Source organism: Manacus candei, unplaced genomic scaffold (genome assembly GCF_025592945.1).
Source record: "Manacus candei isolate 608988 ecotype Guabito, Panama unplaced genomic scaffold, ASM2559294v1 h1tg000082l, whole genome shotgun sequence".
In the NCBI taxonomy this organism is placed as follows: domain Eukaryota; kingdom Metazoa; phylum Chordata; class Aves; order Passeriformes; family Pipridae; genus Manacus; species Manacus candei.
Window position 1 is genome coordinate 512,468 of NW_026138130.1, and position 26,802 is coordinate 539,269.

Below are 26,802 nucleotides of genomic sequence, written 5' to 3' on the forward strand. Positions count from 1 at the left end.
TAACAAAGTCACAGAAAGTAGCAGAGATATATATATATATAATAAATAAATGCTTTTACTGAAACAATCTGCCGTGAAATTAAGCTTTCAGTTCATCTTTCATATTCCTTTTTGCTGATGAATGCAGTTCATAGGCAGCTTCCCTTTAGGTTTTTAGTCATTTCCTATCTTTCCGAATTAAGAACTCCCTTTTAGATTTGGGTTGCCTATCACTGTGTGCAATACAATAGCTAAGATCTGTTAACATTAAAATTACCACTTAAGTAACATGTTCCCAATACATTTAATGGTTTTGTACCAAAACAGTCTTCGAAGGAGGCCAGTTTTGAAAATCAAAATAAAAGCAAACTTGACCCTCAACACACAAATTTCCAGTCATCTGAAAAAAGTGATACTAAAGAGCTTTACCTTTACTTGCCACATGCAGGTCAAATGGAAAAGTTAAAAATAACTATTCAATCCATCCAAAAACTACTAATAACAGCTTCTTAAACATCAGTTTGGTAAAAAGTAAAAACATTGACTTGCATTTCAAATCATAAATGCAAAAATCACAAAATAAGGGGAAAAAAATAAGGACACAAGAAAGGGTTAGATTGGAGGGAAAGACAGGAAGCTAGCAGGGTAAATCTCACTTTTGTCTATACATCATCACCATTTTTGGTAATAATTCATATTATGAACTAATCAAAAAGAAGCACCATGACTTTTGCTGTCGGTATCACTGATTTTCACCAGTGGTTATTGAAACAAGAAAAGCTATGGAATGAGCAACAAGTGAACTGGATGTAATGATCAGAAAGTAACAGACTTCCCAGATCATTCAGAGCCAGATCTCATAATACTGTGCAGATGCTGCAAATCAGGACACATTACTGAATGAAATTGTGAGCGTACTGTGCTTAAAAAAAAAATCAAAATAATTTAAAAATACCTTTAAAAGCCTACAAAGCTGGATTTCACCAACAATACTACCAAAATCAAGCATTCAAGCTGCACTGCAACTAAGACTTCAGTGTCCTGTTATTTCTGCCCCATCAAAAATATTCCAGCTTTAGTACTTCAAGAGGTTTTAATTGCTCTGAACTGATGAGCACTTTCAACTGCCTTGTACCTCCACAGCCACTGTTTGTATAGAATACCAGACTGCTTAAACAGCTCAGTTTTCTTCTTGTCCTATCCTCCATACTCCAATTCCTTTACTCAAAGGGGTTTTCCTCATTTCTCTGCTTGTGCTTTCCCCATTTAAGTGCTTTTCCCCCAGAACTGTGGAGATGCACACTTTCCACGCAGTACAAGCACACCAGCTCAGAACCTTCCCTTCTTGACCAACTGGATGGTTGTCTCAATTCTCCTTTTGTTTTTAGATTTCTCTTATGGTTTGCAGATCCTACAGTTTCAGTTCCTCTGCTTCTATTACAAAACAGTAAGTCCTATATCACACAACTTTAATGAGTGACTCCTGTTTCTGGGATTTTTATTGTACTACTGTGTTTTAAGTAACAAACCTGCTCCTCTCTATACTTAATCCTTGGGGCAAAACTCCTACGTGGTACCACATGATGAACTATATATTCTTTCTTTATATTGCCAATTCTACACTTCAGTATTTGCTGCATACCTTAAAACTCAAGTTCCTGAAGATCTCTGGAACTATAAATTTTCTCGCCAGAAGTTCCTAACCCTCAATGCTACCCAGAGCAAAGAACAGGAGTAAGACTGAAAGGCAGTATTTACATACAGAAGGAAAATAACAGATCCTGCAGTTTGCAGTTTTTAACCTTGTGATATTGTGAGGTCTGATTAAACATATTTGAATTTGGAAAAGGCAAACTTTCAACCCAAGTATGAATTGTTGATTTGGAATCTTTTTTTTGCTCTCAATGGGAAATTAAAAGCTTAGACTGTAGTAAAAAATGCAAAATCCTGAACCCTTTGAATTCATTCTTTTCCAAGTGAGGCAATGGAGGTCCTAAAGTGTCTTCACCCTGTAGCTTTCCATCTCTCAAGAACAGGTAGGGCATAAACACATGGAACTTTATTTTACTCTTATTACTGATTCAATCACATCCTAGAATCTTTTGATACTGAGAATTACTTTTCCTTCTCAACAGTTACAAGATTGGTCATATTTAGTTTGCAGAAGTGATACTAATCCAAGTTCTGCTAAAATAGGTTAAGCTAACATCCAAACAATGAAAACAGGCAACCAATCTGTATTTGAACATCATTCAGTGTGCTCTTCATGTTCAGTCTAGACAAAAATAAAGATTACTCAAACATTTAACTTCATTTTTATGTACTGAATAAAGATGATTCATGTGTGATCTTTGCAGAATTTAGAATTATTTTAAACAGCAGCCTGACATAAGACAGCTACCAGCCATTTTTAAAAATAAACAGTTTTCAAATAACGTGTTAATTTTCTTAGACAAACACTGGCAGTATCACATCATTCAGTTTTTAGCACTGCAACCCTTATCACCAGCAGTAAAGTCACACAAGTCTGCTTCACTTCCTCATCGAAATTTAAAAGGGAAGAGTCCCACAGACATAATGTCAGAAAAAAGATACTCTCTTGTTTCTGCTTCTAAATGCTTCTCTCTGCTCAACTTTAGGTAATAATTTCTACAAACTCTTGAATAAAAAATTAATTCTTTATGCTACAAACCAGTTTTATTTGAAGTGTAACAGTACTCTTCTCTCTTTTTATTGATATGTGAAAAGGTATCACTGCCTTATCTCTGTCCTACAAGCTTGTGATGTATGTTTAAACTGACAGAGTTGGGCTTTCAACTTAATTTGTACCAGGTGAAAAATTACACTCAGTTTTAAACACTGTGTTGCAACATCACCACCCTTTTGTTGGTCAGGGCACAATAATGGATTAACTGCTACAAAGAGATGATGTGACGATTGCTTTGAAGAGCAAAGGTACCCTCACTGCTCCTACAGACCCTGCTTGATATCACAATGCCACAATTCTACAGAGAAATTAAATAACAGTGACAATTCTGGTTTTCATCCACCTTTTCTGGGTTTTCTGTTGTTTTTAAAGCAAATGTGAACACTCTTGTACTCACTCTGACATTCTATGAACTGATGAATAAAAGTGCAGTCCCCTCCACTCTTTGAAAGAAAGTGCTCTAGTAGAGAAAGAAACACTTAAGTTTACACCTTCTTATCATTTTCAAATTGATGCAACAAAAAATTTGAAAGGCATATTAACAATATTTGTAATTGTGTATTCACAGTGAACTTTTGAAATCTGAGTTAATATGCAAGCAGACAAGACATGAAATTGAAATGGTGTCTGAGTGATACTAGGAAATAAGATTACTCTTTTGAACTGATCAGAAGGAAGTACTTCAATTGCCTTTTCAAAAGAAATGTGTATTTAACCTATATTCTTCAGCATTTTTATTAGCTTTAAAAGGGTATTTAAGTTTTTCATTAGTCTTCATGTTGATTCTTCATCTCTAATACCCACTTGAAATGAAAAACATTTATTTTAAAAGTGTTGTTGAATATCTTCCTTTACTTTTTAAACGGTTTCACTGCACAATTTTTGAAAGGACGGTTCTAAAGTAGAGATCCTAAAACTGGGCTCAATTTCCAGTTTACTCAAGTTGCTCCATGTGATTTTGTTCAGCTCCCAGCTCCATCATGTTCCTGCATCTCTTCAAGTGAAAAGCTGCCAACACTTCCTTCCTGGAGGATCTCAGAAACCATTTGACCAAGAGTCCAGCAGTCTGAAAACACTGCTTTTAGTATAAACCTGCAGAATGTGGGACATTCTAACCAAACTGTTCAATCACTAGCTCTGACATCAGCAGCTCAGCTGCAATGCTGAGCTTTACTATACTTCAAAGTTATTCTAAAAAGTATTTCTTTTCCGTATTCAAACTTTTTTTCCCTTTATACACAATCCTCTAAGTGACTGTATACAAATTTCTCATACCTTTCTTATGTAATACATGGCTCACAAAATTGTAAAGATGAAAGCCAGGTGTGGTGCAACTCACTGAGAAAAATACAACTCAGTTCTACCCAACTGTTTTGAAACAACTCAGTTCTGCACAACTGTTTTGAAACAACTCAGTTCTGCACAGCTGTTATCAGGGGCTTGATGTATAAGCAAGTTCCTCTCTTCTGCACCAGTTTTTCCATATGTGCAGTGAGAGAAAATGAATGCCCAACCACCATCATCTGAATACAGTTGGTTATAAAAAGTCTCTGCAAAGGCTATAACATGAGCTTTTAGTTCCTCTAGTCTGAATAGAGCTCTTGAATGCTGCTACAAAAAAAGTAGTGCAAACTCCTTGTTTTTGCCATGGCCAGGGAGTGTGTCTGTACACACACTCTGAGGCCTTGATCTGAAGTTTTGAGAGAGACAAAAGGAATCTTAAAAAACATACTGATTTTACACGGTTTTACAATTTTTCCTCTTTTGTTGCCAAAGTTGCTCAATCTGCATTATAATTTCAAAATTCTTAGCTCTTCTAAAATAATGCAAGACTACTCAGCAAAAAAAAAAAAAAAACAGAAACAAAAAAACCCAACCAACAGTAACTGTCTCCTGCTGCTTTTTAGAGAACAAAATCCAAAATCTGGCAGAGCAAATGACTGCCCATCTGTCATACAAGGGGGACGGGACCGGAAGATCCAGAAAGGCACAGACTGTCATGAAGAGAACACAGGGCAGAAAGCTGGAAAATGCCAGGGAAATGTGGAAGGACCAAGTATGGTAGAGATGCAGAAGAATGTGGTACAACTGGCAGAATAATGGAAGACTATGCTAAAATACAGAATAATAAAATAGCATGGTATGTGCAGGACAAAAAAGGTGATAGACTGTATAAACACAGAAAGACAACTTGAATGAGCAGTTACATGTTGTCTGTATTAATAAAGACAAATAAATTGGTACACAGCTTCCTAAAACTTCCAGGTTCAAGCACAAGTTCCACTGTTACTCATAGGACAGAGGAATCCATTTTGTCATCCATCCATGACATAGACTCTTATGCAATCCAATGTAAGTCAAAAAGGGATTGCTTCTTCAACTTTGACAAAAAAGTATCAGTAATACAAAAGATACTTGTTATAATCACATCATTTTTAAACGGGCAATTTTTAAATCTGAACTGGTAAGAAGTATCAGTATTAAAAAAACTAAGAGGACATTCCTACAAACTATTTTAAACCAAACACAAAGTGTTTCTTTAAAAAAATTATACCTAATATGATGTTATAAATTATTTCTCTATAAAATTATCTGTATTTGAGCTCAACAGTTTTTACTAAATGTTTCAAATTAGTTCTAGGCTACTGTTTTTCACAGTATTGCCTGGTTTTCTAATAACCTCCAACAACTTCACTTTCAACATCTTTTTATGGTTTACATGATTAGAATGAAGAATCCCAATCTTTATATTCCTCAGTATTGCTTTGTAAAGATGTTAACTTTTGTGGGGTGGAAAGTTTTAAAAAAAAATGAAAAAACAAAGGTAGATTTATTTCTTAACTAGTCTCACAACCATTAGAAGTATTACCAACCTAAAATTATGCATCAGCAAGATAGATCAATCCATATAAAAATCAAATCTCATGGCAGTCCAGAGAACTGAGAACAGATGTTAACTGCTTGCACTGTGTGCACCACAGCTAAGTGATCAAAATCCTGAGGCACTGAGGGATAACCAGCACTCTTACATTAAGAGGAGGTTTAGGTACAGCTCCTGTGGATGTTTAACAGACCTTTCCTCCTGCTCCAAATAACAACCATACAGTTATGCCATGATTAAACTTTTTATGTTGCTATTGGTGCCCCTAGTTAAAAACCTCAGTTTACAAATATGCATAGAGAGCTTTAAAACTGTGTTTCAAAAATACACACAGTAATCCTTCAACACTGTGAATATTAGTTCAAACTATGAGCTCTCTATATAGGTGCCTCAGCCTTTCAACTAACACTACCACCATTCCTCAGACTGTAAAAGAAAGTTACGTCAAGGAAAAAATAAAAATTGACACAGGAGGACAGATATATATCAGCCAATCAAACAATTTAGTGAATTTGGAATCAAACTGGAATACTCTTTACATGATATAGGCCATATTCTTACTGGAGAACTTCATTCAAGAAAAGTTCAAGTGTACGTTAAGATACATGAGCTAAAACACTTGGCTCTAACTAGTTGGTCTGTAAGAAACCCTGTCATTTAGTTCAATCTGTATTAATTCCTGTTTCACATAAAGACAATCCTGAGCATTAAAAAATTAGTTTCTACTATTTATGTATTTTATATACTCACATTTTTCAAGTCAGTTATAAAAAAAGAGGTTTTGCTGACTTTACTTACCATACCAAATTTACTAGAAAAATGGTGTATTGTCTATGTGTTGCAAGAGAAAATAAATTCATGAGGAAAAGCAGTCAGTGAGTTTCCCACTTCCTTGTGTCACAAGCCTGATATGATTCAGTAAACTCCTACTGATTCCAGTGACAGTCCATCAAAAAAAAAAAAAAAAAGAAAAAGAAAAAGAAAAAGAAAAAGACGACTTCCAAGTTGTTTTGTTACATTTTACAGAACCTTCTAAAAACACCCAGACTGAAAGTCTAAGCAAAAAAATGCTGGTCAGTGGAGTGGACAAATTCAATTTAAGTTTTCAAGAGAATATTATTCAAAGCAAAACTTTCAAGAACATTTTGAATTTGTTCAACTTCAAACATCAACCATAAGACAAAAGGTAGCCTTAAGATACACTACCTTTCTCTGTGCTCCCATTAATTTTAGGTATGAAGTCGTCAACTTGTATGCCTAGGATCAAGAAAGGGTATTATTTCTGGAACCAAGCAAGATTTTGTTTTGGGTTTTGTTTCTTTATAAATACAGCATTGTGAAATGTATCTGGCTTTTCATGCTACCTCCTCCTTCTAAGTACCTAATCAAACAAAGCAGGCAAAGTGTGATGGCTTTTTCTGCACTACAGACCACATTCCTGATTGTTCAAACATATGAAAGGTTACTAACATCCAAAGAATGACTGCTTATTACATATATACATATATATGTATCCTTTTATATATATATAAAAAAGGATTTTAAAATGTATAAGGAGGTAAAACCCCTCCAAGTCCGATCTCGGCATCGGGCCCAGGGCAGGCATTGAACACCCGCAGCACCAGCGCCCTCTGCCGACCCCTGTCCCCTCTCCATGCCCGGGAGAGCTCCCTACTGGGACAGAGGGGACACAGAACTCCTCTGCCAGACACCGGGAACACGAGACTGTCATAGCAAAAGTTAAGGAACAGAAAATCCGGAAACCAGCTTGAAACAAGAAACTTGATCACACCTACCTAAGCTGTTGTGTTCTTTAAGAGTTTTCTCCTGAAGGTGTTCTAACCGTACTGTAAACAGAAGTCCAAGAGAAAGATATTTCACAGATTAAAAGAAAAACAAATAACCAAAGTTTCTCCCCCGCTAGTGACTAACCTTGCAAAGCTGTCAGGCGCTCGTTGGTGAAGTCATTGTCGGCCTGCAAAGCTTCTATTTTTGCTTGAAGCTCTTGCTCCCTTTCTTCCATTTCATCTATTTTATGCTGCAATTCCTTTTTCTCAGCCAGTCCTTTCTGTTGGATTTCTTCTTGTCTTCCTTCTGCTACCTGCTCAAAAAAGGTGAAAAAAATCCCCAAACAAATCAAACTTAACACGTGAAAGAATATGTCTCCTTGATTTTTGCATAGCTAAATGGATCTAAGTAACTGTCTTTGCTAGTCAGATAAAGAAAGCAGAAAAAAACGCAAAATCTATTGTTTTTCTATAAATTTCTCTGCAAGTACAGTAAGACAGAAAGAATCTCAAAATACCTTAACTAGCTTTTTGTCCAAGGAACATAAATTTTACAGTAGCAGGGTCCAAGAACTAAGAAACACCTGAAGTCTCCCAGCATCTCAAATCAATCACAACTCAAGAGCCCTTTGGAACTCAATGCACACTGACTGCACAGACCAACTTGACTGAAGCCACATCTTTTTCCTTGCTGGATCTCATGGTAATTTTCAAAGACTATTCTTCCTCAAAGCTAAGCAATAAGTTTCAGTTTTGACCCTTCTGTGTATACTCAGCATCATCTTTAACTCATAACTGCTCTAAGACCAGCAACCGAACCTTTTAATTTGGAAAGAAAAATCTTCTGTCTGAGATGCTGAATTAGGACTCAAAGAACCCAAGAGTATTTATCCAAGACAAATGCAACAAGTATCTCATCTCTCCATAGACAGCACCACTACCTTCCTCCTCCACAGCTTCTATCATGAAGCGTTTATTCTGTTCTCCAGCATAAAGGACCTTTAATTATATACATAGACATGTAGTTTAATTACAAACCTAACAGCATGTTCCTACCCCCTGGCAGCTGAGCCACATTATTACTACAAGGTGGGCTAGTTATGTTTGGAACTGCACAAAGAGGCAACACAAATTGCAAATTTATTTCTAATTCTAGTTTCCAATTCCACTACCTGTAAGATGTTTAAGTTGAAAGTTATTTGCCTATACAAAAGCAGCTGAATGTGAAGTTTTACACCTTACATAATTTTATCTTAAAATATATTTTGGCTTCAAAAATTTGGTAACTTTCAAAATGAACAGAAAAGAAATCTTTTTAGCAAGTGACTTAACTTATGACAGCTTCAAGTACATTAAAATCAAACCAAAAGAATATGTAAAAGATGATATGCATCTTTCTATCATTAACCTGTTGTTTAAAAAGCTTCACAACCTTTACTGATTACTACATTAGAAATGAAATTGTATTTATTTGTTGCATTCATCACAGTTTCATCATATATCAGATTAAGTTCTGTCGTTACCTTTAGCTTGTCAGAAAGATCCTTAATTTCATTTACAGCTCCATTGTATTTATTAGCTAATTCCCTTAATTCTTCCTGAGTCCGCTCATTCATTTCTTTCAGGTGTGTACATTCATCTTCTGTATTACTTAAACTCCGCTGTAACACAGAATTATCATGCAATAAATAATAAAAAAGACACAATAAACTACCAAACACTAAAAATTATCTACTTTTTCCAAACGGTATATGTAACTAATCATGTTTAGCTGCTTTGTTCCTAGTCATTAAGGCTAAACAAACAGATCAGGTCTTGGCAAAACATGATCTATACAAAACTAATGCTCTACTTAAAGAACAGATTATGTGAAAAAAAAATTGGTTTATGTATGTGGGAAAAAAAAACCAAACCAAATACCTCACAGTGGGCTATATAATTGTGAATAAAGAACTGAAAAGTGTGGTCCCACTCCACCATTCTCTTCCCTTTCATGATAAGCTGAAAGTTCTATAATATTTTTTAATTCAATGTAATCAACAGATTTCATCATACCTTTCACCCAGGAAAAAGATGATTTAAGACATTATAACAGCCAAATGGCTCCAAGGAAGCATTCTAAATCTTTTTTTGTACTTCATAATGTGGAAAAGCATCTAAACTAAGGTCGCCTTGCTCAAGAGGCAGCTGGGTCTCCAGGAGGCAAGGAATGCTCCTGAAGTTCAGACAGCAGCACAACTAAATGGTGTAGAGAGTTGCCTCCTCACAGCTCAAGGTTTGTTTCTTTGATCATCAACTCATTTTTGGTCTTTGGTGGGGGGGATTCATTTTGGGTTTAGGGTTTTTTGGGGAGTTAACAAGCTCTGACCTAGTTCTCCTTCACAACCAAAACACCTTTAAACAGAAGTGCATTAAAAACTACATTATATAATAATCATTAAAGAAAAACTCTCAACCAGGAGCCAATGACTTTTCTGTGTGGAGAGATAAGTATGTGGCAGGAAGCACTCAAGCAAACCTCTTACTGAAGTTAAATTATTATTTCTCCCTCATAAGTCAAAGTAAAGAGGAACAAGTAGAATAAATGTCAGCACATTCTTCTCTTAGGATAGGAAAGGAGAAGAAAGCTAAAAGTAAACATAAACTCCAGTCATTAACAAACCTGCCAAGAACTATTACAACATAAGAAGGTGTATTTAAGTAAAATCTCCTAAGGTTATTTACTATAGCATTGCATTCTCTAAAAACCATGAAGAGAATAGACTTTCTGCACTTAAGTCCTATGAGACTTCTTGATCTAAGGGAACATAGCAAATAATGATAAAGGAAAAAGAAAATAAAGGAAAAGATAGTGATGAAAGATATTACAGGGGCAGAAATCTTATTTGAAGAAAGTGTCCATCACTTTGAATCATAAAAGCTCATTCTTAAGTGTACTTTGTACAAGTAGTTAAGTGTATGTTTCCATAAATTTTACAGTTTAAACAAGGTCTTACAGCATTTTTTTAAAGCATGTATGTTGTTTTCCCCTCACTTGTCTCCCACACATACTAATTTCTGTAAGACAGCTTCACGAATTTTGAAACCTGGCAGAAAAGGGAGGAGCTGCAATAATAGCTTCTCTAACTGTTTTAACAATTTTAGTATTGTCCAACAGGAGAAATAAACAGTACTACTTAATACCCTGCAAGTGTCAGGGTACAACAGATTCTGGCATACTACACATTAGGCAACAAAACAGGGATTTAAGTAGCAACAGTTACAACTATTTCAGCATTTCCAAAGGACTGGAAATGAAACTTCCATACCTCCACTTCAGACAATTTTCTGACCACTTCGATTTTCTCCTGAAGGACCCGCCTCAGGGACTCTTTGGCTGTTGTCTCATAGTTGTGTTTGTCTTCCTGTAATGCTATAAGCTCTTTTCGTATACTGTCTTCTGTTTGATTCTGGAAATGTAAAACAATTCAAAGATAGGATGTAAATTAGTATTTGGCTGATTAAATATAATAGAGACCATGGTAAAGCCTGGTGTATTAAAAGTAGGTAGCAATTTCTGATAGATGGGAATATGCTGTCTACAAATCAGTGATCAAAGATGCTTGACATAACTGGGTGTAAACCATTTTTTTAAGTGTATGTATAGCAGCACACATTCAGTGGTCAGATTTAAATACAGGAAAATGATGGGGCTTTTATTGGACACTGTTATGACAATCTCAAGCGTAGGAGGCCTACGAGGTACCCCACAAAATACCTCAAATGACACCTGCAGAAAAATTTCTTACAACGTAGGTAGTTGAGAGGAAATAGAAACAAAACAAAAATTAAAATTCAAGGCAGGCATAAGTGGCTTAAACAATAATCAAGGCAGTGCATATTTGTTTCTCTGAATATCAGACAGTACATGGACAATGAAATTCCATGAAATACAGAACAGAGCTACTCAGATTATCAAAACTGCACAGGTTCATTTTAGAAAGTTTATGTTCCAGTTGCTTTCCTACAACCAACTAATTTCAAAAAACACTCCAAAAGAGGTATCTTTCAGAATTACTAACATTTAACTTTAGGTGAACTACTTACCTTTGAACAAGCCTGTAATTGATTTCCCATAACCTCTAGTCTTGATAGCAGCCTGTCTTCATCTATTAAAGCCTAGCAGAAAAGAAGCATCACCTTGATATTAATATGTGCTTTATGTAGTGCCAGTAGAGTTCTGCTTTAAAGACCTGAATTCTGTTGGAGTATTCACTACCAATAGCTATTTCAAACTGGCACATAATCACTAAATTCATTAAACATTATCTTTTTCACAGTTTTAGAGAACCACCATACAGTTTTTATTGTTTCTCCTGCTTTCCCACCCCATTGTTTGTAAATTGGTAGCTAAAAATTTATATGTTACTGCATAATTCAGTCCACAGGAAAAGGATGCCTGCAGATACCTGCCAACTAGTATCTGAAGCCTCTTGTGTGACAGCAAGTAATCGCTGAAGGGTTGCCAGCTTCTGTTCCAACATTTGTTCCCGATGTAAGGCTTCCTGTGAAGAGAGCAGGGCACCAGTCAGTTCAGCTAGAACAACTCAGAAAATCAGAAGCAACAGAAGAGATCACAAAATACAAGAAAAAAAAAAGGAAATGTGACAAGCACTGTCATATATTCAAAACCATAATAACCCCATTCCATTTTATCCATCCACACATTTATTTGGATAGTCTAATTAGAAAATGATATCCTGTAACCTCAGGTTCCTGAAAACCTTCATTTTTCATGCATCTGGTGCACACGCTGAGGACACATGGTTGTTCTTTCCAAGACTTGAAAACACTTTGTCTTTTGTCAATAATTTGAGGAACAAAACTGCAGACACCAAAAGGCAGTTTGGCAGCTCCAGTGGAATGAGCTGCTCATCCTCAAATCAGGTCGCAAAAGAAAAACGCCAAGCAAGAACTACTATTTCTGTTTGATTTTTGGTTTATGTCAGTGAGATAGAAGAGCATCTTCGTTAACAATTCCAGGATATGGAGAGTGAACAGATTGGGGAGTGAGTATGTATTTGGCTTCCCAAGAAAGAGCATCTGCCTGAGCTGCTTCCTGCTATGTCAGCAAATACATATAAAGACAGTATCTATCTCAAAAGCCTCAGCATTTATGTGAACAAATAAAAATTGCCATTATCTAACAAAAACAGGCAAAATAAATCAGTAGAACTACATATAAATTAAACCTAGACAGAATTTACCAGTAAAAATGGTTTCTTATCTTTTGCAGGAAGCTGATTTTGTGATCCTTTCTAAATTGTGTACTTATATCTATTAGCACACCCTTTAATGTGTTGCCATTTTGCAGTCTAACCCTTTTGTGACATGACATCTTTTGGGGAAAAACCACACCTACTAAAACTGACACAGAAGCAGGCACAGAAAGGCTGGTGATGCCAACGAGGAAGAAGAGTTGCCAGCACTGTTTCCAATGGACACCGGGTCAGAAATATTCACACTGAGTTTACATTCCCAGAAACAAACTAGTTCTTGACACATGAAATGACCTCTTGTGTTGCCTTTCTTGTGTTACTATGACTTTTCTACACATCCACAGCAACGGATGATAACAAAAACATCATGAGCAAAGGAAAATTGGGGACAGCAGGGTAGGAGAGAAGAAAGGCCAGGAAAAGCAAGTACACAGCATTCATGAGGTTTCTATATAGGAAACTTCCATGTTTCCTCTAAAAAAGACATAGTTTATACTGCTCATGCAAAACCCTGAAAGTTTACACAAAACTACACCATGTGCAATTACACTGTTTTACATTGTTTCACTACAGAAAAGGTTTATGGTGTTCTTGTTTACAAAACACAGGCCCAAAGATAAAGCATAAGGTTTGCCTTGAACAACAATTAAACGAAATGCCTTTAAAAGAAAACCTACTTGTAGATACTGTGAAAGCTGAAACAATTCCTGAGAATACATACTGGGAGTGTTAGCAGCAACCTGAAAAAGAAGGTAAGTAAGAATCAGAATGGGTTTGGATTTCTCATTAAAGTCAAATAATGCAAAATTCATTTAAATCTAGCCATGAAGGCAAACTTACAATTATCTAATAATAGCATTTTCATTCATTTATTGTTCCATTACTATTTATGCTTTGTTTTATCATAGAACTTCCCAACTCTGGACTGAGGCCCCACTGCATTTATGTGTTCACAAGTTCTTGAACCACCAACACACCAGTGAGTTTAAGGCTATTGTTACAATTGAGATTCAACTGACAAAAAAAACCCAAGGGGCACAAAAGTGAAGCCATTCAACCCAAGGACAAACACAAACTGTGGGCTTCCAACTCAATGTCATCGCACACACGTTACAATCACACATCTCCTGTTGAGCTACCCCTTTATCATCCCCCTTTATAAGTATCTATTTCAGATTTCAGGAATATCTGTACTATTTTTAATCATAACTGAAACTGTTTGGGTTGTTTTGCAGAGTTTTTTGACAGTGAAATATATTTATTTTCTAAATCTTGTAGGTTTTTAACTGTTTTCAGTTATACCTGAAGTCCCTCCTCAGAATTTCCACCCTTCCCCCTGGATTCAAGCCACATACACGGTTTTGAAACCAACTTAAGCACAGCCTATAAACCCCTTGGGCTGCTGACTTCACAAGTAAGCTTCCACAGCTCCTTGACATTTTGTTCTTCAGGTATAGGTTCTCTGATTCAAATCTACTTAAGTTAATCTTTCTTTTTAGAAGCTTGAGAAATAATTCCTGATCACTTTTCTCAAGGATGTATCTATTAACAGCTTTTCTACAAATCCCCCACATTACCAAAACTGAGTTTAAGAATTACACTTGACAATACTGATTCCAAGACTCTACAGTGAGCAATTCTGGCTACACAAGAGAAGCAGAGAGGTCTGGTCTCAATCTTCCTTCAGATCACGACAGACCACTTTGCAGACACTGCAGTGCAGCTTCTCCTCCATAAAAACATGATACAAAGACAACAGAGCTCATCTAAACACCAAATCATAAGCTCCTCTTGGGTCCCACAGAACAGATGAAACATTAAATTATGCAAACCTGTTGGTCTGTCAATCTGTGCCTGGAAATTAATTATCTTAACTCAGTAGTTTTGTTCCAAAGACATGTTTCAGGTGCCATAATGTAAAAAGTCAAACTGCCTTCAAATATACACTGTAACACTGCACTACTGCTCTACCTTAAGTGCCACTCAAAATATTAAACTAGGTAAAAGCAGACAGTAGAAAACATATCTAAATGTAACTGGACAGACTCCACCACTTCTTCATCTTTATAACAAGTCTGAAAACAGCATGTGGCTGAATAAGGCATAAACCAGCAAATTACTGAATTACCTTGTCAACAGGACTTGGTAATGGAGCATGGATAACACTAAAAAAAAATAAAGAAAGTGAACACAAAGTGCAGAATAGCAGTTTGAAAATCCAGGAGATCACTAGTTCTGTGCATTTAATCAAGATGCTTTGTATTTTTAAGTTCACCCTTCAGATAAAGTTGAAGAGTTAATACACAAACATGTAAAACCAGTTAATACTGTGCTGTGAGGCTTTTTCAAAGTTACAGAACTACATCAAATTATAAATACAGGAGCTATTCTAAAAGCTCTCTTTACCAACTTTTATTTCAGTATTCACATAAATTGATTCTTTAAAAATTAGTTTATTAGGATTTAAACCAACTTACACAAAACAATAAATATTAAAGGAGTGGATATACTATTCTCATTTACAAATTCAACAAACTGAGTAAAATAATATTTGGTAAATTAACAGAATTTTGTACATTTTCACTAGAGTAAATGTTATACTTGCACATTTTCAGAAGAACTAAAAGTTTAACACTCTACATTTCTACTATTACTTATTAGGACATGAAATTATATGGAAATTTTCCCATAACAATTTATTTTTACCTATCTTCCCAGAAGACAAGACACCCTAAAGCTTCATGCAAGTGTTTCTGGATAGTAATGATAAAAGAATATTTAAATAAGCAATATAAAACATACAATTGTTGATAATGAAAGATGATTAAAATTATGTCATTTGTAATTGGCACTCAGAGCAAACAAAAAGTTTAAGGTTTTGGTTTCTACTACTCTGTACAAATTTCTTCTAAGTATGCTCACATGCACAGAAAACCCTGTCAATATTCAGCTGAGTTTCCATGAACTTCACTTTAGTAGAGTTTATGTGCATTTAAAGGAGCAAAAATAATAATCCCAACTAAAGAAAGAGGGAAGGAGAATTTTCTCATTTGCTTTCTTTTTTCCTATATTTTTCTGCTTCTAATGTCCATTTCAGCAGACTAAACCACAAAAAGTCAGAAAAGCTCAACTTCATAAGAAATTGTTTCTTCTTTTAGAAAAACTTTTTATTCTTCATAGTTAATTTCCAAAAGCTACAAGCATATGAGATTTCTTTTTCACAATGCCTGCAAAAGAACCATGCTCTCCTTGCACTTTCTTTGCACAGTCACGGGAAAATAAACTGTTCCTACACTGATTTTAAACATAATATCAATCAAATCCTCATTATACAGTAGTTGAGTTCTGCTATACATGAATATTTATTCTTACTCTGATCGCAATCGAGCTTCCATTCCATCTGGAAGGAACAGTTTGATTGTGGAGACTATACATCCATGGGTAACTGGAAAGAAACAAATACTAAGTCATCATGATTCACTACTATTGAATTGTAAATTCAGTGCTTAATGTTATAGTAACAATCAAATCATGTTAAGAAACCCTGAGACAGGCAAAGAAGAAGAGGCATGAACACCTTCAAGCACCAGTGCCTGGGTTTGCCTTCCTGAGTCTCCTCTGGAGACAGGAAACTCCAGCGTTACAAACTCCAAGGGGCTCTGCTGTGCACTTAGTCCTGGCTGTGGAGCAGTTCCAATTCTTCCACGTGCAGAAGAAATACCTGAGTCTTGTCTTTTCTATAGTAATTTAAAAAGTTATTGGTGTGTTTTTTGAACCTAAAATGAGGAAGGAGGAATGCATCTTACCTGAGCTAGGCAATGGGAATGCAGAGGTATAAACAAAATAACGAGCCACCTTTTTGACAAGATTCCTACAAGCACATCCAGGGACAAAAGGCAACACACTCAACTTCTGTCACTGACAGTCACTTCAACATCTGGAACTTGCCAAGTAGTTGTTATTTACAAACAAGGATCAAAAAGGAAATGCAGAGGAAGTGTGTAGGAACTACTGAGAAGTACATCCTCTCTAACACCATAAGCAGCATTATTCAAGACAAAACATCTCTATTTTGGGATGCTCGTGCACATCTAATGCACAGCCCTAGATGGCCTCTCATTTCAGAAGAGGAAAACTTGTTTCTCAAGGACTAAATTCAAGATTCTTTGAACTCCAGAGAGATTCTAAGGAATAAGAGGAGGAAATGCAATATTTGATTTCTACATCAAGCTTTCTTCACAGTGTTTCCCGAATATGTTACTGATACCAGTTTCAATGTCTTTGCAAACAGTTAAATTATGTCTGAGTTTTAGTTGGTTTTTTCCTTGTATGGTTCTATGAATTGGGAAGTAAAAATTATTTCTGGATACATGGAAAGATACATTGTACCCAAAATACCACCACAAGAGAGATACAAATGAGTATGTGGTCACCTATCATATACTACTATACCTCAAGCACCCATCAAGGTACAAAATAGTTGCTCTACTTTCACAGTTATTAATATCAGCAAAACAGTTAATCTAGCTTTGAAAAAAAGGGCAATGGGCATTTTAGGACATCGGTAATACTCTGGGGAAATGAGACAAGTCTTTGAGGAAGCTACCTCAATAGAATCTAAAAATACAGGAGAAATGATCCAACTAAGCCGAGTTGTTTTTAACCTTTATCCATAGCTAAAAGCTAATGCTTTGGAGACACATCCTCCTGGCTACAACACCTTGTTTTTTCAAGCTGATCTGGTAAAGTATTACACTTATATGCCAGGCCAAAATAGATTAATCTGCAAGGTTTGGGCTCTTTATTTATAATGGAACAAATCCATTCTTGCAAAAACATTTAAAAATTACATTATATAAAATAATATTAGCTGTAGCTAATATTACATATTACAGGCTGTAGCCTGTAATACATAGCTTTCATAATGAAGAATCTTCAAGAGGAAATTAGTGATTTCAATAAGAAAACATTAGGGTATCTGAAATTAAATTCCAACAGACACCTTTACCTTTGGGTCACATATCAGGTAGGTCTAATGTGAGATTACATAATTGTGAAGTTTCTCTGTCAACAACCAGACAGGAAAAAAAAAATCCCCTAAAAGCTGCAGGAGCTTTATTTGTGTAAAATATTATGATATAAAGAGCATTTAGCAAAAGACAGTGACTGGGAAAAGGTACCAAGCATTTTGATAAGTTTATAAAATAAAAACAATAAGAAAGAAAAAAACGACCCAAACCCCGCAGTCTGACCTTTAGCTATCAGTTAATTGTAATTGCAAAAATAACGAGAAAGCCTAAGGGAAAGGGAAAGCGACACAGAAAACACGACTACAGCGCTGACTGCACAGGACAGCAGTAACCGTTTAAATTGAGGTCTATGCCAAGCCAAGGCAGCGAAGCAAGCTCTGGTTTCCCCACGGGACTGAGCCATCCCCGCTCCCCGATCCCGCTCCCGATCCCGCTCACCTCGGGGCCGCCGCTCCCGCCCGGCACCGGCACCGCGCCCGCGCCGCCGCCAGGGGGCGCCACAGCGCCGGACACGCGGGGCCCGGAGGCGCCTCCCCGAGAACCGCCCCGGGCGGGAAACACCGGAACACAGGGACACCCCGGAACACAGGGACACCCCCGGAACACAGGGACACCCCCGGAACACAGGGACACCCCCGGAACACAGGGACACCCCGGAACACAGGGACACCCCCGGAACACAGGGACACCCCCGGAACACAGGGACACCCCGGAACACAGGGACACCCCGGAACACAGGGACACCCCCCGAACACAGGGACACCCCGGAACACAGGGACACCCCGGAACACAGGGACACCCCCCGAACACAGGGACACCCCCGGAACACAGGGACACCCCCCGAACACAGGGACACCCCCGGAACACAGGGACACCTCGGAACACGGGGACACCCCCGGAACACGGGGACACCCTGGAACACGGGGACACCCCCCGGAACACGGGGACACCCCCCGAACACGGGGACACCCCCCGAACACGGGGACACCCCCCGAACACAGGGACACCCCCCGAACACAGGGACACCCCCGGAACACAGGGACACCCCCGGAACACGGGGACACCCCGGAACACGGGGACACCCCCGGAACACGGGGACACCTCGGAACACGGGGACACCCCCCGAACACGGGGACACCCCCCGAACACGGGGACACCCCGGAACACAGCCATGGAGGGACCCCCGGAACACAGGGACACCCCCCAAACACAGGGACACCCCGGAACAAAGGGACACCCCCGGAACACAGGGACACCCCCCGAACACAGCCATGGAGGGACCCCCGGAACACGGGGACACCCCCGGAACACGGGGACACCCCCCGGAACACAGCCATGGAGGGACCCCCGGAACACGGGGACACCCCCGGAACACGGGGACACCCCCGGAACACGGGGACACCCCCGGACCACAGCCATGGAGGGATCCCCATCCCACAGTGACACCACCGCCCACAGCCATGGAGTGACCCCCATCCTATAGCCATGGAGTGACCCCCGGCCCACAGCCACGGAGTGAGTGATTTATGGCCATGGAGTGACCCCTGGCCATGGAGTGACCCCCATCCCACAGCCATGGAGTGACCCCCATCCCACAGCCATGGAGTGACCCCCATCCCACAGCCATGGAGTGACACCCACGGCCCCCCCCCAAGTGATGGGCTAGGTTTACTCTTCCCTCATTAGTGCGATAACAGCAGCCTTGGTAGCCACTATCGAGCCCCGAGGAGCCCCTCACACCCCTGAGGGTCTGTGCACCACCCCACAGAACACACTGGGCTCCTCACTGCACAGGCTCCCTCAAACACCCCATGATAGAAGAGATGTTCGAAAGAGTCCAAACCTGACTAGAAAAAGTACCTAAACTGTATTTGAACTAAATCATCTGGTATTATTTGACCCTGCTTTGCAAGGCTGCTCCTCCTTTCCAGGCAGGGAAATACCACCAGTTAACTCTTGGAGTGCTCTGGTGCTGACTGGAAAAATTAACAAGTGCTAAAAGAGTATAAACCACACTAACACAGAGAAAAGTGCAGCAAGATGTTAATAGCTAAGTGCTGTTTTAAGGAGAGGGAAATGGCCAGGCCTCTGTGCTTGTCAGTAATACAGCAAGTGGACAAATAAGGAAGCAGGAGGCATGGAAACACTTCTCCAGGGCCTGCTATTGACTTTGGCTGCACAGCAGGAAGCTGAGGAATCAGTGCTCATACCTGATAACCTGAAAAATCACATACTGAACATGCCACTACTTTAATGAACCAAATCCAGATCACATTTGCAAGGAAATTATTTACTAAGATAGAACCTGAGCAATAAAATAAATGTATTCTAGCAATATTGACACAATTCAGAATTTACATAGACAAGTACACTCTGCCTATCCTGTCATTACCTTATAATTACACCCAGCAGAATGCTGAAATGTCTTGTGCAAGTAAGGCATTATGTAAATAACAAAATGCAAAGTGGTTTTAAAGGGAATCACTAATTTAAAAACTACTTTCGTGTCTGTTTCATGACTAGATTAGATTAACAGGAACATCTAAGACTCCTGAAATGAACTGGTGAAAAAACTGTGTCTATATGCATGCCAGTGGCATTCATGGGTAAACACCCAAACTGTGATGCAGCTGTTTTGTGCCTCAGCATGATGATATGATCTCCCTTCACTGCTTGGGGGAGCACAGAGAGCGAGGAAAGCAAACCTGTATGCTCTTCCTCATTAGCAAGCTCAACACAATCATCAGTAACATGAGCACAGCTCCCATGTTCAAAGCTTGAGAAAAGGACAAGGAAGGCTGCACAATCTGATCACTCATTACACAAATGACAGGTCACTGGGATGGTGTTTTGTAAAACCACTGGAAAGAACTACTACTGGCAAGAGTTCATGGCAAGGATTTTGCTTACCATGAACTTTCCACAAACTTTCCCATAAACTAACTGCAAATAATTGCTGATAAAAACAAGTAAAATCTAATTTTTCTTCCAACTAAATCTTATAATTAAAATTGTTTTAGTCTAAATACACTTGAACAAATTCAGCTTCTCTGAGTGAGGGCAGCATCTCATCAAATTAACAGTTCCAGGCTCATCAGATGCAATGTATTCCTTTGATTTCTTCCATGTGTACTGCTAGTATTCATAAATATTTGCAATCACTTCTCATGGAAACATTTTAAGTAACTCCCAGACAATTTCAACTTGACGTCCTGGAGTTGAATCTCTGCAACATCATCTTTGAGAAAAGTGAAACAACGTGATGAGACCTTCACTACAATGAATCACTCAAAAATACTACAGCTCCAGAAGCTCTCCATGACAAAACATTTCACCACGACCATTGCTTAACAATGTTTTCTTTAACCTTCATTAACCTTCCTCTGATACTTCAGAGTTGAGAACTATAACCTACTTGGCTAAAGACAAAATCATGAGTAACAGATGGAGCAGGCACTGTCTTCTTGTTTTGTTCACTTAATGCCCTTAAAAAAATTCTACTGCTGTAGTATGGATTGGTTTGTTGGGCTTTGGAGGGGTTACAATGGGAATACTATTTACTTTTAAACATTGAATTGCAATAAGATGTTCTAAATAAACACACTTGAAAAAACAGAAAATGATCCATACCCTTACCTTTCCGCGTGTTCTCCGTCACATCTACACCAAACTGGATGATGTCACCTGACATTATTTCACATGGTGGGCTTTCCTCAGATCCTCTGCTCAGTCTCTGACTATTAATAAAGGTACCATTACTACTTTTAGTGTCTTGAAGATAGAACTGTAAAAACAAACAAAAAGAATAGTAAAATATCTGTGAAAATAAGACAACTATGATGAAACATAAGCTCAAGTAGAATTTTATTTGCTAGAAAATATAACCTGATCTCCCAGTATAGAAGAGAATAAATGTGTCAAACTCAAAACACCCTCCTCAGGATGCAACACCTTCCCATTATCAAGAAATATTTGTATTTGATTTTTAGCTGTTTAACATACGATTGAATTCTAGTAAATACATTATGGAAATAATTGCTACAAACTAGACTTGAACAACTGCCTGCACAGAAAGGAACAGACACCATTAGCAACAATACCTTTTGTCACATATATGTAAGAATTTATATTTATGTTGGTCAACACACAAAAATTCTAACTGCTCATACATTTAAGGTAACAGAGTTCCATGACAAACTTGTTGTAGGGAAGATTAGCACTGAGGACATAAGGAAAAGCTTTATCAGAAGACAGAATTCAGGAATCATAAGACCATGGTGAAACTAAGGGAAAACAACAGGCTGCTTTTACCTCTCAGCCAACACTAGTTCATGCCACTAAGTTAATCTCAAGATTGCTGCATCAAGTGCCTTTGTAAATATCCATTTGTAGAGTTAATTAAATGTTAATAGCAACTTATTGAATCTGAAACTGCTTATGACACAAGACTTGTAGTCAAAACTGCTGCATCTGAGAACAGGCTACAAATGAGTCACCTGGCAGGAGACTGGAGTCTCTGGCTAAGACCTCATGAGCAGAGGGCATCAAAGAGGGGACCGGGATGTTACCAACTAGCCAGGTGTAACTACTGAAATGAGTCAGTCACAGCAGTTCAAGCTGACAACAGTTACTGCAGAAACTTGGTGAGATAGTAGAAATCCCTGGCTTCCTGCACTCATAAAGGATCTCATCAAGTCCCAAAGCAGGCATAAGGTGGGGGGAAGATATTGCCTTCAGAGAAATTAATGTATTCCCATGTTTTGCTTACAGAAGCAATTGACTCCTTTTTTTTTTCAGGATTCCATGCAGAATTTGACAAGCTTTTGTTTGCCCCTATTATTGCACTCCTCAAAAAAAGTGATACATAACTCAAAACCATAGTGTCGAGGGAAAAGGTGGGTTTAGAATGCAGTGAGAGCCCAGCACCAGGGCTCTTCAGATCTTATACTGGAAAATGACACCAAGTATGTGAGACATCTTATATGCTTACCCCAAGTAGCATAAAGCAGCAGCCCTAACTGGAGAGCTTGAATTGCATTCTGTCCAGGACATGGGACTCAGTGCAGTAATCAAGGGGAATGCCAGCACAGGAAAGCTCAGATAGGTGTATGAAGTGACAGAATGAAAAGCAGTATGTGAAAGACTTTTTTTTTTACCTCAACAGATATGCTTTAGATCTTAAATTGAAGGAAGAGAAAATAAAGATGAAGGTAAACACAAATTAAGGATAACAAATTATGACTGCATTCACTGCATTAATAATCAGACCCACCCTACTCTAAGTAATACTCTCCATATTATGAAATACTATCTATTAATATAATAGTATATAATATAGCTTTTATAACAGTTATACATTTAAAAGCCAATCAAATTAATTAGCTTGTTAATTTAATAGTCTAAAAGGACTGAACCCTCTCATGATTCAGTGCACAGATAATTATTTTTTGCTTCCTGTTTGTTTTCAATTAGCCTTCTGCTTCATTTGAAAATTCTTCTGTTATGAAAAAGTGAGTCACAGGCAAGGAGAAACAAATACTGTGCTTATTTACTTTTCCCCACCCTTTTCTTCCCTATGCATAATACCTGCCTTTTATCCCTCCCAACTTTTTGATTAATCACTGCCCCTTGCAAACACACTTCTGCAGAATCTGCAAACAGGGTACAGGAGAGGCAGCACAAGGAAATACGGGAGAGGGACCACAGGAGAAGAAGCGAAACACAGCATCTGCCACACAAAATTCACCAAATAGGAGCAGACACAAAATTCAAACTGCAAAATGAAATTCATAAACAAATGGCCACAGAAAATACAAATTACATGTAATATTATATAACTGGTGTCCAGTAAGTGCATACTACTGAACTGCATTATGTACATTTTAGGAAAGTGATAATCTTCAAGTCTTTTCATTCTGTTTGTAAATACTCTTCTTCCTGCATCTAGTAAAGAAATAAGTAATAGCAGCCACATGTTAATAGCTGATGTCTAAGGAAGGGGAAATGCACTGACTTCAAGTCCTGGCATAAAAGATTCGGTTCTCTTTAATGGAGCCACTGCTCAGCAACCCTCTGAGCTGGTCCCTTCCACACAGCGAATTCAAATGTTACTTCCATACCAGTTGTCACCAGTTCAAGTGATCTTTCTCAAAGGTCAGTCCCTCCATCACTTTTGCATAATTACCAAAGTTATCTTTAGGAAACAAAATCAAGTGCAAGCCCTAAACCAAACGTGTCCATACATGAACTGGCACTCCTGGCCGTACACTGGTATGTGATGCACTACTAATTATGCACTACTAATTATGCAGTCCCCTCGGCGGGCTCTCCAACCCCCGAACCAAGCCTTTGCCACAGCAGCTGTGTCACACAGCGCCGGCTGCGAAACCAGCACCATTTGTCCTTCCTGCTTCCCAGCGCAGCCCGGGCTCGGGCAGCAGTGCCAGCTCTCGGAGCAGGGATGAATCCTCCCCTTCCCAGCGCTCGCTGCCGAGCTGCTCCACCAGCCCTTCCCTTGGAGCGGCTCAGGCGTTTGTTTAGTCACCGCACACCAGTTTGGAGAGCTGACGCAAGGTACACGAGGAGGAGCTTCAGCCGGCACTGCCGGAGAAAAGGGCAGCATGTACTGGCCCAATTATACCGGCTTTCACAAATCACACCTCGCTTCAGAGCAAAGTCCCAGCCTTTTTGTTCCTCATATTAACAACGAGTTCCACGCAGAGCAGAGAAGGTGGCTCACACACATTCAAAACAACTCAGCTTTTGAGGACTCTTAAAGGATTATCACGTCCTTAATTCACACAGTAACTATCTGTATCATTTGAGTGGTGGTTCCCAAAGTATTCAAGAAACTTACTCTCCATTATCATAACACCTCAGACAAAAAGAGATATCCTAGCCGATACTTCCTCTCTAATAATTTATTCCTTACATCCCCTCTCACTTATACACCATTAATAAGCTCAGTTAATTGCGGACACCTTACCATGCTGCTTCTACAAAATTTCTGAAAACTTTATTCTAAAATAAAACTTGTAGTTCGTCAGTACACTCAAACTTCTCCAGTACAGTCCATCCTTAGAAACTACATTGAGGAAGTTTCCTACTGATTTTTGTTTCCCTGCTTTGCAAGGAATTATGTACTTATTTCACACATTTCATATTTATAACATTTCAAGGTACCATTCAGTTTTGCAAACTGAACAAAAAAGTACCTCCTCTGCTCTGACCTGTGGTGTATAAAATCACATTCCATTTAAGTTCCATTGCTTTCTAGGTCAATGACTCAGAGGAGTATCAACAACCTGCTAAATCACAGTCCACGTGTTATTTTCATGCAGTTAGATACCACTACATTTTCTCCCCGTAACAAATTCCTAATATTTCCTGATTAGTGAAATAAAAATTCTTCTGCAGGGGTCATAGACTACAAGATATTAAAGTTAAGCACATAAAATATATCAATTTTAACTGACATCTGGAAGTTGCAAATTGCTCCAGGAGGACAGATTTTAACCTTACTTATGAAACTGTTTTCTTCAAAGAAATAAAAACAAATAACAACAACAAAGCCGATTCTGTTTCATGATCACTACTGTAACACCTTTGAGAGGGAGGCTGAAAAGAACTCCTTACTTAGCCTGACAAGTGAGAATGTCATGAGGTGTTCTGGTTCCCAAGCCATATGCAGGCCTGATATAGGGTGAGACACTTCTGAAGGATCTCAGAGAAGACAAAAAACAGGCTCAGAGATGCACAGAAAATCTTGCAAAGAAAGTAGCACACTTTTTCAGTGATTTAATTACCTGGATTTAATTACAGTCCAACAACAGGAACAAACAACTGACCAACTGTTTAATATTTGTAATATTTGCTATCACTGTGTACAGGCATCCTTTGCCATTCTAAGGGCACGTTACTGCTACTCCATCTAACTCAGCTTGAAACTGCAGTTCAGGACATTCAGGGCAATTATGCTGAGAGTTACACTGAGGAGAATTACTGGAGAACTGAGTTTGTCTACAGAGATTTGAGATTCAGTATGTGAAGAGGAACCACTTCTACATCAAAAAATGCAGACACAAACCACAGCATACAGTCAAAGCTATTTCAGCCTTATTCCATAGCTGAATTAATAATTAATAAGTACCAAAATGTAGGCTATTGCCTTTTACAGAAAGTCAAACATTATTGTATTTTATTTATTGCATATATTTTCACTGCCTAAACAACTAATGTAGAAAGAGAATCCCAATTTCAGAACATCCTAGTTTACCATTCTTCTCCTCATCCCTTATTTCCTGTGTGAAAGTAGTAAACACAACTCCCATGTGCTTCAGGGTCCCATTAAACCTTTGAGGCTTTGAGGCATTAGCTTAAACCAGAAAGATTTAAATTAATTTGTCAAATTCTGAACTACAGCCACTAATAGATGGCAGCTTCACTTTTGCCATGGTTACTGCCACCAAGGGGCAGCGAGGCTGTCAGCCACAGCAGTGAAGCCATAAAATGCTGCAGTTAACGATGACAGATTCTTCCCCTACTCACACTACATAATCACTGAACAATTAATGCAGGCATTATAAATGTACCCCAAGTATTAAAGCTAATACTCAAAAGCAGCAAGTAAACAGGGATCTAGAAACTGGAATACTTGCCCTGGAGTAATGCTTGAGCTCAGAATTTGACTAAGCAATAGCACGACTGTGTTCAATTACTCGTTTACTGCTGAGAACTCAACTAGGAAGAGAAGTACATTGAGCACAAGTCAGGCTGTGCAAAGCCAAAGACTTTAAAACAATACATACCAGGGTCAAACTAACATGGCCAACATCTGTCACACTTGCAGCTAGGAAGCTTTTCTCCCATACTGTTAAAGGATTATTTCATCTTCCTTGAAGTATTAACACTGAGTATTTTCTCAACTGGGGGGCAGCACTTCTGCTAACAGAGTACACTGTGCAAACCATACTGAATTCCAGGTCAGCCCTTTGGCTGTAAGATAGAGAAGTTCAAATGCTAAATTATCTCCAGATCCAATTGATTGAGTTCTTCATTCTGGTCTGCTTAGACAGATCCTAAATTCCATTCCTCTCACTTGCCTAACTCCACCCGCCTGTCAAGGAAGTAGAAGAATTTGTCTCCATAAGCAAGCATAATT

The 26,802-nt window shown here is 38.5% G+C and overlaps 1 protein-coding gene across 37 annotated transcripts in view; it reads right to left on the minus strand.

Moving 5' to 3' along the window:
* Positions 1 to 26,802, minus strand: part of SLMAP (sarcolemma associated protein) — an 86,928-nt gene that overhangs the window by 31,044 nt on the left and 29,082 nt on the right. For 7 of the 37 annotated variants that reach the window (XM_051811610.1, XM_051811597.1, XM_051811589.1 and 4 more), the window contains 12 exons: positions 21,273 to 21,426; positions 15,985 to 16,057; positions 14,741 to 14,777; positions 13,290 to 13,352; positions 11,803 to 11,898; positions 11,441 to 11,512; positions 10,663 to 10,803; positions 8,878 to 9,015; positions 7,500 to 7,668; positions 7,364 to 7,414; positions 6,774 to 6,824; positions 3,084 to 3,146 (listed from right to left, as the gene is read on the minus strand). In XM_051811610.1, the coding sequence (XP_051667570.1) occupies positions 3,084 to 3,146; positions 6,774 to 6,824; positions 7,364 to 7,414; positions 7,500 to 7,668; positions 8,878 to 9,015; positions 10,663 to 10,803; positions 11,441 to 11,512; positions 11,803 to 11,898; positions 13,290 to 13,352; positions 14,741 to 14,777; positions 15,985 to 16,057; positions 21,273 to 21,426 (1,108 nt within the window). Of the gene's footprint in view, positions 1 to 3,083; positions 3,147 to 6,773; positions 6,825 to 7,363; positions 7,415 to 7,499; positions 7,669 to 8,877; positions 9,016 to 10,662; positions 10,804 to 11,440; positions 11,513 to 11,802; positions 11,899 to 13,289; positions 13,353 to 14,740; positions 14,778 to 15,984; positions 16,058 to 21,272; positions 21,427 to 23,826; positions 23,845 to 26,802 lie in introns of those variants that run through there. The other 30 variants (XM_051811590.1, XM_051811613.1, XM_051811593.1 and 27 more) reach the window with 13 other exon arrangements.